Source organism: Esox lucius, chromosome 9 (genome assembly GCF_011004845.1).
Source record: "Esox lucius isolate fEsoLuc1 chromosome 9, fEsoLuc1.pri, whole genome shotgun sequence".
In the NCBI taxonomy this organism is placed as follows: Eukaryota; Metazoa; Chordata; class Actinopteri; order Esociformes; family Esocidae; genus Esox; species Esox lucius.
Window position 1 is genome coordinate 22430243 of NC_047577.1, and position 14073 is coordinate 22444315.

Below are 14073 nucleotides of genomic sequence, written 5' to 3' on the forward strand. Positions count from 1 at the left end.
AAAATCCATCAGAGAGATAGCAGGAACATTAGGAGTGGCCAAATCAACAGTTTGCCACATTCTGAAGAAAAGTTCTAAAAGACAAAAAAGCCTGGATGTCCACAGAAGACAACAGTGGTGGATGATCTTACATTCTTTTCCATGGTAAAGAAAAACCCCTTTGCAACATCCAGAAAGAAACAGCAGGATGAATTCTGAAGTGTATACTTTGAAAGCAACCCAGGAGTTTTTTAAGGCAAATAAGTGGTATATTCTGCAATGGCCGAATCAATCACCTGTTTTCAACCCATTCGAGCATGCATTTCACTTGCTGAAGACACAACTTAAGGCAGAAAGACCCACGAACAACCAACAACTGAAGACAGCTGCAGTAAAGGCATGGTAAAGCATCACAAAGGAGATTACCCATCGTTCGAAGATGTCCATGTATTCCAGAATTCAAGCAGTCATTGCCTGCAAAAGATTCTTGACAAAGTATTAAAAATGAAAATTGTATTTCTGATTGTGTCAATCTGTCCAATTACATTTGAGCCCCAGAAATATGGGGACTGTGTATGAAAATGGTTGCAATTCCTAAATGTTTCATACGATATTTTTGTTCAACCCCTTGAATTAAAGCTGACATTCAGCACTTCAATTGCATCTTGGTTGTTTCATTTAAAATATTTTGTGGTGGCATACAGAGCCAAAATTATGAAACTTGTGTGAGTTTCCAAATATTTCTATATATTTTGATTATGCTGGAATCTGTAACTGTCAATAGTTTAAAAGCCAGTTGTTACTAGAAATATACACTATGCACTTTATTTGTGGATCAAGACCTAATAGGGTAAAATAATATATACATCTGATAAAATATAATACTACACATCCAAGATTAACTGTTATACAATTTTTGGGATATATCTAAATGCTTGAACACAACTAAATTATTATATTTTGTTCACATTTACTTCAATTATGCATTCATTTAAACATATATATTGTTAGCAAGATATTAAACTGAAACGAAAGTGTGGATGACTCACCTCAGTATCAAGTTTTGCGGCATAATCATGCTTCCCATTCATTTTGGCACACTGCATCAGATACTTTTTGGCCTCCTCTACTTTTCCTTTGGCAAGTAACCATCTTGCAGACTCTGGTATCCACCTAAATAAAATGAGACAGGATATTATTTTTGAAATGATCTGCTATTTTGACTGTATCTGTTTTAAATCATCATACTATTAAATGTATGGCTGCTTCTGTAAATAGTTTAATCAGTAATTCTGTGTCGTACTCCGTTATTCACAGTCAGTCCAACAATGTCATGAAATGACAATGATAGATTGACAATGGTGAAAGGGATGAGCAGAGTGCTCCCCAATGAACGGAAGCTGGTAGTTTTGTTTCTCCCTCTACTTAGGTCCTGTGAGTTAATGCCTTTTATCTCAATGATTCCCTACGATGTAACAAGCACCTCTAGAAATTACTTACTGTTAAGAAGAAAAACAAAACTTCACAATTTACCGACCTCAGGCATCATACAGTAAATATACTAGTCTCTAGATGACTTCGTTGTTCAGTAAATAATTTGCATATTAACCTTTACTGGACACATTGAAAATAATGTCGGAGTTCAATTCTCGATGGCTGATGCACATGTTCATTTTGTCTTTTGTTTGAATTTTTTGTTTTGTTATTTTGGTGGGTTTCTGGTATAGCAGAATGCCACATAGACAAGATGCTGATAGCAAGGCAATGGTTTTAATGGGTCGATGGCATTAGATATAATTCCATTTCATCTGTCAATTTATTTCCTTGACTGAACTGAAATGTCATGACTCTCAGCCTTTTTTTTCTAGCTTAATCTTACCACCAGGAAATGATGGCAGCAATGCAGGGGGAGGTCACCACCAGCATCAGAGATCTCCAGTCTCGTATGAAGTATGCCAGCAGGGCCAAGAGCATGTTGCCCACACTCCAGCCCAGACTGATAATGGTCCCTGTGAAGGTGCGATGCTTAATGTCGGTCCACTCTATACCTGGAAGGAAAATTATTTTAAAAGCCTCATAAGTCTAGCAGATCCATGCTTATCTTTTCCCTTTTTTAAGTTTTCATCCCAAATCCCTCAATCCCCTAAATTCACAATATCCAACTGATATGGGCCAGTATCAACCAATAACTCCTAACTGGTTTGGGAGTGTTTAAGATTGTAGAAAGCCTTCCTCAAAAGCATCCTAATAAGAAGTCATATTGACTGTGGCAGTAAGCTTTTCAGGTAAATGACCCACCACAAGGAGTCACCAGAGCGCATTCAGACTAAGAAATTGCTACTGATGATGTTTCCTCTAACCAGATATGGTAAGTAATTGGCTTCGCCCAGTGGTCTCCCCAGCCACTCATCAACTCAGTCAAGGCATTTTGAATGTCTTTCAAAATATGTTTAGAACTGACATGTAGTCAGTCCTTGAACCTAGAGTGCTCTTAATAATAATTATTTAAAATCAGTTCCATTTGCCAATGGCTGGCATAGCTCTATCTTTATGTGCAGTTAAAACTCTCAGCTGTTTAACCTGCATATCGGCCCTTCAATCAACACACAACAGATTAAAGGAAACACAGAGATGGTAAAATACAATGCTGGTACTCAGGGCAACGGTGGTAATGGACATTCCCGTCAGCCCAATTCCGCAGAGTGTCCTGGTCACGGCAAACATGACGTATGACACAGAGAAGGCGGACATGGTTCCAAATACGGCACTGGCAACGAAGGACACTAGGATCATGGTCTTCCGACCAACCCTGCAGCAATAGAGAAAGGAAAGCTCAGTGGGTTCAAGGCATGACCACAACACAAAGGATCGAAATATGTCTCTCCATACACCCTTTTTAACCACTAGTCCTAGATTTGAACCTTAATCCAATATATTCTAAAAGGTTCAGATGATGCAGCAAAAAATAATATATTGAAAAAGGTCATGTTTTCGGAAATGATATTTTATTTCCCCAATACATTAATATTTGGTAGAGACATCTAACACCTTTAAAGTCGTGTGGGTTAATTATGTACCACCTTTGCACACAGTGTCTCAGTCATATTGGCACATTCTGATTTGTTAAATACTACCAGATTCTCCTTGGGATTAAGATCAGAACTTTGACTGGGCCCCTTTAGGAGATTCATCTTTTTTGTCTTAAGCCATGTTATGGTAATTTTGAATTAAGGTACATTTGAGAAATGTCTGTCTTTCCATTGGCTGACAGGTAAATCTTTACTTTGATTGTGACACACATGTCTGTATAATATCAGAGGATTATTAAGCATTTGGGCCATGTCCTCCTGCCTAGAAGAAGGGTATCAGTCTTTTGTTCCTCAGGAATGTGGTCCTTGGGAGGAAGTAAGATCAGTTGGATCTTTAGGTAAACACAACAGTAAACATTATGGCAGGAAGGATAAGGTGGGGGAGGATAGCATTTGACTTGTGAGATAGGACAAAGGGAATGTGTTTTATTGACATGAGACAGATGGGCAGCATCTTACCACACCCCTTTTCCTCCCTTATATGCTGTTGAAATGATATGTATCGAGTCAGAGACTCCTCGGATGATTATGTATGTAAGCGTTTGACGCGTCTCTCATATTTGCAAATATTAATAAAACTGTTAATTGTGCCCAGAGAATTTCGTCTCTGTACTTCCTTCTAAAAGAGTTCTGATCGATAGAATTACCATCACAGCCACTACTGTGTTGCTTTGGCTGTGTGTTTGGGCTCATTGTCCAGCAGTTGTCACAAAGTGATTTTACAAAACATCCAGCCTGAAACCCCAATGAGCAAGCAGCAACAATGTCGATGCCCAGTGGCTAGGAAAAACTCCCTAAAAGGGTCTGAAACTTTGGAAGAAACTTAAAAAGGAACCATGCTCTGAGGTGGTCAGTCTTTCCTGTGTTAAGTCCCAATTGTTTATGTTGCATTAGTTTATGTAGTGGAGGACATGAGTCAGTCTGAAAAGCATGCTCAGATATCTCTTTGAATCTAAGGAATACTCTAACTTTCCTGGTGTCCTGTTGAACCTTAGGAGAAGATGGGCCATTGGGCCGCGCCTTGGCACTGCCTGGCCTGAATGACTCGTAGCTGTCCTTGTCCGAAGTCTTCCTGGTTATGTTGCAGATCAAGTTGCTGCCTGATGATTTCTGCTGCTACTGCCCACTCCCCACTTGGTTGTTGCTGTCCTTGTCCACCTGGTTATACAGCTGACTTGGATTCTGTTGAAGTATTCTGGACACAGACCACAGTCTGTTATTGATCCAGCTTGGCATCTGAACATGCAGACACATTGATGTGGCCAAAAAGTTAATGTACTCTTATAATCTTCACCTGGCACAGCCAGAAGAGGACTGCCAACTCTCAGAGTCTGGTTCTTCTCTAGGTTTCTTCCTATGTTTAGACCTACTAGGGAGTTTTTCATAGCCACTGCGCATCAACTCTGTTGTTGTTTGCTCTTTGGGTTTTCTGGCTGGGTATCTGTAAAAGCACTTTGAGAGAACTGCTGATGCAAAAAAGGGTTTATTAAATGAATTTGAATAGTAAGATAATTGTGTTACAGTTAGGACAAATTCTTAGATCTGTGTACAATGGAATCCTCCACAGCACAGGGTTTGAACTTATGTAAGCAAAATGTTTTTCTTATAAGCATTTCCCCACACACTAATTGATTTTAAATTTCAATGTTCTATTTTTTAATAACTAAATAAAATGTAAACGTACCATTTGTAACACTGTTGGTCAGTTGGTAATATGTGTTATGGATATTACATTGGAAAAAGTCTACATAATGTCCCTTTAATTATTCAGCACTTTATTCAACACTTTAAATAAGCTATGCCCTTCCCCACTCGCACTGCAGCTAGCACTGCAGTTTTATGCTTATCTAAGTGTATCGGTACGCTTGGAGAATTGAGGAATGGTCTGAGGCTGCTCTTTTCCCTTCTCAACTAAAACAGACCAAAGGCAGTTCTGTTTATCCCAGTAAAATAATTTATCAGCTATACATACACTCACCTAAAGGATTATTAGGAACACCTGTTACATTTCTCATTAATGCAATTATCTAATCAACCAATCACATGGCAGTTGCTTCAATGCATTTAGGGGTGTGTTCCTGGTCAAGACAATCTACTGAACTCCAAACTGAATGTCAGTTCAGATGGCAGAGTCAGAATTTGGCAAACAGAATGAGAACATGGATCCAGCATGCCTTGTTACCACTGTGCAGGCTGGTGGTGGTGGTGTAATGGTGTGGGGGATGTATTATTGGCACACTTTAGGCCACTTAGTGCCAATTGGGCATTGTTTAAATGCCACGGCCTACCTGAGCATTGTTTCTGACCATGTCCATCCCTTTATGACCACCATGTACCCATCCTCTGATGGCTACTTCCAGCAGGATGGTGCACCATGTCACAAAGCTCGAATCATTTCAAATTGGTTTCTTGAACATGACAATGAGTTCACTGTACTGAAATGGCCCCCACAGTCACCAGATCTCAACCCAATAGAGCATCTTTGGGATGTGGTGGAACGGAAGCTTCGTGCCTTGGATGTGCATCCCACAAATCTCCATCAACTGCAAGATGCTATCTTATCAATACGGGCCAACATTTCTAAAGAATGCTTTCAGCACCTTGTTGAATCAATGCCACGTAGAATTAAGGCAGTTCTGAAGGCGAAAGGGAGTCAAACACTGTATAAGTATGGTGTTCCTAATAATCCTTTAGGTGAGTGTATATTACCAGTGTGATCATGTACCTTGTTCATAAATGTAAATGCAAAATGGTCTTCAAATAACATTTGGTAGTGCAATTCATTTGCCAATATGTTCCAATAATGCATTGTGCCTATAGCCTGATGCTTAAGCCTCATTGCTACAGAACTGTCTTCAGTATGTTTAAGTGCCTTCAATACCTGCCAGAATAACAGCACTGAGCATTTTTCTGAAATGCTTTATCAGTTGACTTTATCAGTAAACTTTGAGTTTACTAGTGTTCCATACACAATCCTAACAGATTAGCTTATGGGACAAATTCTAAAATCGGCCTACAGGTTTTCAATCAGTTTCAAGTTCAAAGAACAATGTCTGTAGATTTTAAAGTATGCTTAGTGTTATTGTCTTGCTGGCTATGTGCCACCCTTCTGGCAGAGGCATTCCGTGTTTTTGGGTTAAAGTTCATAGTGCTGTTGCAAATCAGTCTGACACTTGGATTGAAATTGAGACTATGGTCAGATGATGATAACAACTCCATGGCCACTCACACCCGTGTAAGATTTGAAGTTAATATCATAGTGGAACAATTTCCACAACATCTAATAGCTTTGAAGAGTGAGGCTCAATTTAACCACTGTTTTGGTCCCATGGCCATCACACTGCAACAGCATGAAGCAAACCCGTGCTAATCTTTTGTATCCACTACACCGCTAAATACTGGATATTGTGCGTGTCTATTTGAGAGATAATCACACTAATCTCAACTTTATTTTGGAAGGTTCAAATGAAATTGCTTTTCACAGTTAAAAGAACTTCAAAATGTTAGACTTGAATAAAAACATACTTATCTGAGAGATATCCAAATAAAACTGATCCAATGGTGACTCCAATGAAAAAGAAAGTAGCAAGGGCCTGGTTTAATTTCTTGTTTTCACACACTAAATCCCACTGTAAAGAACAGCAACAAATAAACAGCCTTACAAATCAGAATTAAACCCAGTTCCACCAGTTTTCCACAAGCATCATAAACCAACATACAACCGGGTTGTTCTCATAAATGACCAAAGCCAAACCTAGCTGTTCTGGTTAGGCATCCACAATCCATAAGAGATGCTTGAAAAAAGCTGAAAAGGCAGCATAGTTTGATTGGGTTGGAACAGTCGTATGAAAAAATAGAGGAGGGCACCAACATCGACAATTCAACAGGTTATTAATATCCTTCAGATTTATTTATGAGATATGCACACTGGCAAAATATTTGTGAGGGCATGCCAGAAAACTAAAAGTACTCCAACCTGACCACTCAGTACAATTTTTCTGTACCTTAGTCTCAGTCTAGATAAAGATGAAAATAAATTACTACCAAAGGTGTTAGACAAGTTGCAGTTACTAATGCTAACATTTATGGCAGTTGGACTAACAGTTGACCGGAGCATCTGACCAGAAACTATGCTACAACACGTGCGCTGGAATCCGGGGCTTAGGCTGCCAGACCATCCCAGGTCATTGTGGAAAGTAGTGTTCATAATGACCTTACCTGGGTGGCGGTGGTAGAGGTGAACTGGGAGCGGTCGTACACCCAGCCATCTTGGCATGGCACCGAAACGGACACATTGGTATAGTTGGCATGGTCAAAGGTCAATGAAGTGTTAAAAGCCCTGCAGGAGCTGAAGGATCCATCAGCTTCGCGAGGCACTCTGAGGGCCAAGGCCTCGGGGTCATCCAGGGTTTGGTGCTCATCTCCGGGTTTCCCGAGCGCGCAGTGGTGTGGAGGTACTCCCGAGAGGAAGTTGTGCAAAAGAAAGTGCAGGGGGAGGATGACCCGGGGCAAACAGAGCAAGTAGAGCACAAGAAACTGAAACTTGGAGAAGCCTCCTACCTGATCCAGGACCTCCTCAAACCTCATCCTGAGAGTTTGTGAGAGTGTGTGTGTAAAGTCAGATAACTTAGTCTCCTTCTCTCCTCTCTTTTTTCTCTTTATATCACCCTTTTTTTCCACTGTCCTATATTCCCAAGAATAGGCGTATCTCAACGCTGAGTACCCTATTGAAGGAAGGTTTTAGACAATGAGAACTGTGTCTGTGCAAATTGAGGCACATTAAAGTTCAAAGTTCCAAATTTTATTGGTTACGCATTGTATCAGAGATTGTGGTTGTAAAATGCTTGTGCCTCTTAAACAATGTAGTTGTCAAATATTTTAATTCAATATAAAAGAAGAAAGGACCACATTAGTACATTTACTACTTTATCAGGCCATAACATAAGCATGGCTGTACCAAAGTATGGCTGTGAAATAGCCCTTATAGAGATCCTGTTCACCAGAACCACCCTCATGATCAGCAGTGTACAAATAAAAGCTGAACCAATGCATTAGCTCTGGCATGAGGACTAGACCCTGGCCTCTCCATTACATTAACTACATTTTATATAGCGTCTGCCGTTTGCAATGCTTTTTGTACAGCTCTTTTTCCTGGTGCAGTAGAAAAACAACAAGATTAAAGTTAAAATAGCTGTCCACTTGCTGCCTGATCACCATGTTACAATATTGCAAACTCTCCAGGATGGCTTATTAGCGTGCAAAACATGAATTTTCTTGTTGAATAATTTGTATTCTTCCAAGTTCCGTTATTCATTAGTATAAACAATAATATATATGTTCTCACATCATGATTTTTTGTAACTTACTTTTACTTTTCACAAAACGCCAATATAAGTACACATCTCACAGTCTTGTGATAAACATTGAGAGAGACCATCCCTCCAGACCAGCTCACATGTTTGCATGAGAAGAAGTGAAAGGGGGGTTACTGAACATCCTCATTTAAAGGGGAAATACAGAGACCATTTATTTCATTGCAATTTATATCTGTCAATGTGATGTCGTCCTCTCTCCTGGGAGATGGATTAAGAATTTGAATTCTAACAAACTAACAGCTGACAACTTAATCTTAAACCATATACACAGCTGTTTTTGATTTATTAAGTTGTTGAGAATATCTTGGATGACGAAGGCATTGATGCCATTGACTTGTCGTCACATTCCCCAGACTTGAATCCAACTGAGAACCTCTGGGACGTTATGTATTGGTGCATCCAAAGCTACTAAGTAGTGCCACAGATTGTCCAGGAGCTCACTGATGCCCTAATCCAGGTCTGGGAGGAGATCCACCAGGCCACCACCGTCGCCGTCTCATCAGGAGCATGTCCAGATGTTGTTAGGAAAGCATACAGGCACATGGGGGCCATACACTCTACTGACTCTCATGTGTTGCAGTGATGATATTCACGCAAATTGGAATAGCCAGTGATTTCTATTGTTTACTTTGATTTTCAGTGTGAGTTTGAATTCAGCCCTCAATCGGTTGGTGATTTTGGTTTCCACTTACCGTTGTTATGTAATTTTGTTCCCCATGAATTACACAGTGTACAGTTAAGATTTTGATCTTTAATATATTTCCTTAATCCATATCCGATATGTGATTTAAGTGTTTGAGCAGTGTATAAACGTTCAGGCAGTGCAGAGGCTATAACAATCAACTTGTTATAGCCACATAATCAACTTTATGAATCGCTTTTAGCAGAATTTTTAACTTTCAGTTTACAAAGTGACTTAAAAAGACAAAGAACCTGACAGATACCGGGTTTGTGCAAAATAGGTGCCAGAGCAAACCCAAAGTGAGACATTGATTTTTCATACATTGTTGATACTAATTAATAGCCTCACACAGGCAGATCAATTAACAGCTACACTGATATTAGTCTGGTTGGGCTGAGACTGGATCAAGTTTAACGCACTTTCATGAATGTGGTCTAGGTGACTAACCCAAATGTATTTATCCAGAATGTTAAGCAATGTTAAACATAATCCTACTATTCTTTCATAAACATTGTTTCCATTTCATGTCTTTGTCTTTTAAAATATTTTCTTTTATGTAAAGTTTGTTGTTATGAATTATGGTGCTCTGGTACTACACTGCATGCACAATTATTAGGCAAATCGTATTCCTCAAGATTTATTTCATTGTTAAACAAACTCAATGCTCTAAGTCAATCCAAAATATAATTGAACCTCAAATCTGAATGTTTAACAACAGAAAGATTAGTTTTGATCTTTCACAGGGGAATACATGTGTGCACAATTATTAGGCAACAGTTAGTGTGCAGAATTATTAGGCAACTAAATTACGAAAAATTATTTCTCCAACTCAATTGTTTATTCTCAATTTGTAGAGTAAGGGCAACAAATAAATAACACAAAATGAAAATTAAATAAAATTTCTGGCCTTTCAAAAAAATTAAGTGATCGATATACAATGGATATAAAAAGGCTACACACCCCTGTTAAAATGCCAGGTTTTTGTGATGTAAAAGAATGAGACAAAGATAAATCATGTCAGAACGTTTTCCACTTTTAATGTGACCTATAATGTAAACAATTCAATTGAAAATCAAACTGAAATCTTTGAGGGGGGAAAATGAAAAAGAAAACCTTACAATAACCTGGTTGCATAAATGTGCACACCCTCTTATAACTGGGGATTTGGCTGTGTTCAGAATTAACCAATCACATTCAAACTCTTGTCAAATAGAAGTCATTACACACCTGCCATCATTTAAAGTGACTGATTAATCACAAATAAAGTTCAGCCGTTCTAGTAGGATTTGTCAGTAGTACGGTGTTCAATCAATCAATCAAATTTTATTTGTAAAGCGCCTTACAACAGCCAAAAGGTGCACAAGGCGCTTTCTATTAAAAGCTTCAGTAGACAACAGAATATAAAAAAGATTAAAACATATAAAAATATAAGATAAATAAAGAAAAATTTATATATACATACACCCGCATACACATATACACACACATACACACACATACACATACATACACACACATACACATAAAAGGAGGGTCAGGAGCCGACGTAGGATCAGGTGCCAGGAGAGTCGGTGGAGTGGCCGGGACTGGAGAGGGCGCCGGGGCGGCCGGGACTGGAGAGGGCGCCGGGGCGGCCGGGACAGGAGAGGCCATTCCTCTTCGGGCTCAGGCGGTAGAGGCCACTCCTCCTCCGGCTCAGGCGGTAGAGGCCACTCCTCCTCCGGCTCAGGCGGTAGAGGCCACTCCTCCTCCGGCTCAGGCGGTAGAGGCCACTCCTCCTCCGGCTCAGGCGGTAGAGGCCACTCCTCCTCCGGCTCAGGCGGTAGAGGCCACTCCTCCTCCGGCTCAGCAGGCACGGGCTGCCGCTTCTGGCAGGTAGGAGGCCACTCCTCCTCCGGCTCAGCAGGCACGCGCTGCCGCTTCTGGCAGGTAGGAGGCACGGGCTGCCGCTTCTGGCAGGTAGGAGGCACGGGCTGCCGCTCCAAGGCAGCAGGGGGCGCTGGCTGTGACTTCACGGCAGCAAGAGGCGCCGGCTGTGGCTCCTGGGTAGCAGGGGGCGGCCGACGCCGTGGCGCTGGCACCGGACATAGAGGAGGTGCCGTCACGGCCCCCCTCGTGCACCCACTCAGCCTCCCCCTAAAAAATTTTTGGGGCAGCCTCGGTTCTGGGGGGAACCGCGGACCAGGCATTGGGCACCTCGCACTTTGTTTGCCGGTGCTGCCCCCTTTGGCTGGGCCTTCCTGATTGAGGTGAATATGTCCTTCCCCAACCAAAAAGGATACCGGGACAGTAGCTCCTTGGTCCCGGTGATGGCCCGTAGTTTGCACGCCTCCACTAACGTTCACTCGATGCGCTCCTCAGTGAAGGGTGCTTCCCACTCCAGCACAAACAACGAAAGAAAAGGCCTGACTAAAGCAGCAAAACGACAGTACACAAAGGATCTAAAGAAACTTACGTTTAAACAGCAACACACACGATGACGACAATGATCCACAAATTCAACAATGATCCACAAATTCAGGGAGCAGAGGGGAAACATTTAAACACATACTAATGAGTAGATAGGGACCTGGTGTGCATGATTAAGACGTGACAAAACAAGTCTGGGATGTGTTCGTAAGTGATGGGAACTAAGGGTGTATGGAACAGTGGCGCTGCTGCTCACCGTACCATGACAATTTTCCTGACATTTTCTAAGTTGCATCTCAGAGCAAAAGCCATGGTCCACAGAGAGCTTCCAAAGCATCAGAGGGATCTCATTTTTGAAAGATATCAGTCAGGAGAAGGGTACAAAACATTAGATATACCATGGAACACAGTGAAGACAGTCATCATCAAGTGGAGAAAATATGGCACAACACAGACATTACAAGAACTGGACATCCCTCCAAAATGTATGAAAAGACAAAAAAGAAAGAAAACTGGTCAGGGAGGCTTCCAAGAGGCCTACAGCAACATTAAAGAAACTGCCGGAATTTCTGGCAAGTACTGGCTTTGTGCTCCATGTGACAACAATCTCCCGTATTCTTCATATGAATGGGCTATGGGGTAGGGTGGCAAGATGGAAGACTTTTCTTACAAAGAAAAACATCCAAGCCCGGCTGAAGTTTGAAAAATAAAAAATTAAGTCTCCCAAAACACGTGGCAAAGTGTGTTAAGGGTCTAATGAAACCAAGGTTGAACTTTTTGGCCACAACTCCAAAAGGTATGTTTGGTGCAAAAACACTGCACATCACCCAAAGATCACCATACCCACAGTGAAGCTTGGTGGTGGCAGCATCATGCTTTGGGGCTGTTTTTCTTCAGCTGGAACCGGGGCCTTAGTCAGGGTGGAGGGAATTATGAACAGTTCCAAATACCAGGCAATTTTGGCAAAAAACCTTCAGGCGCCCATAGAAAGCTGAAGATGAAGAGGAAGTTCACCTTTCAGCACAACAAGGACCCAAAGCACACATCCAAATCCACAAAAGCATGTCTTCACCAGAAGAAGATTAATGTTTTGGAATGGCCCAGCCAGAGCCCAGACCTGAATCCAATTGAACATCTGTGGGGTGATCTGAAGAGGGGTGTGCACAGGACATGTCCTCGCAATCTGACAGATTTGGAGCACTTTTGCAAAGAGTGGGCAAATATTGTCATGTCAAAAAGTCCCATGCTAATAGACACAGCCGGCGCCTCTTGCTGCCGTGAAGTCACAGCCAGCGCCCCCTGCTGCCTTGGAGCGGCAGCCCGTGCCTCCTACCTGAAGCCCAAAAGACTGAGTGCTGTAATAAAATCAAAAGGTGCTTCAACAAAGTATTATTTTAAGGGTGTGCACACTTATGCAAACATGTTATTGTGTTTTTTTGTTTAGTTTTTTTTTTTCCTCAAAGATTTCAGTTTGTTTTTCAATTGAATTGTTCACGTTATAGGTCACATTAAAGGTCATTATTCATTTATGTCACAAGAACCTGGCATTTTAATAGGGGTGTGTAGACTTTTTATATCCACTGTAGCCACCCTTCTTTTCAAAAACTGCCATGAGCCTTCCATCCATGCAGTCTGTCAGTTTCTGGATCTGTTCACGATCAACTTTCGCTGAAGCAGCAACCACAGCCTCCCAAATGCTTTTCAAAGAGATGTATTGTCTTCCCTGACTGTAAATCTCACATTTAAGATGGGTCCACAAGTTCTCAATAGGATTTGGAGTACTTGGATGCATGTGATGGAGCATTGTCTTGCATAAAGGACATGGCGTTCTTAAATGCTGAGGACTTCTTCCTGTACCACTTCTTGAAGAAAGTATATTCCAGAAACTGGCAGTTGGTATGGGAGTTGAGTTTCAGTCCATCTTCAACCCAAAAAGGTCCAACTACCTCATTCTTAATGATAGCAGCCCATACCAGTACCCCTCCTCCACGTGGCTGGCGCCTGACTGAACGGTGCTGTGTGTCCATTAGTGATGGCCACAGGCCCATCTATCTGGTCCATAAAGAGTCACTCTCATTTCATCTCATTTCATCTCATTTCATTTGTCCTTTGAAAAATCTGTTTTCGGGTATTTCTTTTCCCAATCTATACCCTCTTATTCAGTTGTGGTCTTCTTTTAGCCTTTTTGACCTTGGCCATGTCCCTGAGCACTTGACACCTTGTAGTTCTGGACACTCCAGGTACGTTGCAAATCTGGAATATGGTGGTTAATGTGTTCCTGGTAGTTTCACGTTTAATTCTTCTCATATCTTTTACAGTTAATTTGCATCTTTTCTTCTCCATGCATTTTTCGCACCCCAGTTGACTATTTGCAACAAAACGTTTGAGTGTCCGGTGGTCACGCCTCAATAGTTGAGCTATTTCAAGAGTGTTGCATCAGTCTCAAAGGCATTTTACAATGTATGACTTTTTAGTGTCAGTTAAATTGTTTTGGCCTATTTTACCTGAGGTCATGAAGCTGCCTAATAATTATGTACAC

At 41.2% G+C, this 14073-nt stretch overlaps 1 protein-coding gene across 1 annotated transcript in view; it reads right to left on the bottom strand.

Annotated features, from left to right (window-relative positions):
* Positions 1 to 7749, bottom strand: part of slc22a7a (solute carrier family 22 member 7a) — a 15408-nt gene extending 7659 nt beyond the window's left edge. Inside the window, exons 1-5 of the mRNA XM_010898579.4 lie at positions 7287 to 7749; positions 6594 to 6697; positions 2634 to 2788; positions 1859 to 2027; positions 1029 to 1152 (exon numbers count right to left, since the gene is read on the bottom strand). Of these exons, the coding sequence (XP_010896881.2) occupies positions 1029 to 1152; positions 1859 to 2027; positions 2634 to 2788; positions 6594 to 6697; positions 7287 to 7655 (921 nt within the window). The 5' untranslated portion in view covers positions 7656 to 7749. The remainder of the gene's footprint in view (positions 1 to 1028; positions 1153 to 1858; positions 2028 to 2633; positions 2789 to 6593; positions 6698 to 7286) is intronic.
* Positions 7750 to 14073: the final 6324 nt, after the last annotated feature.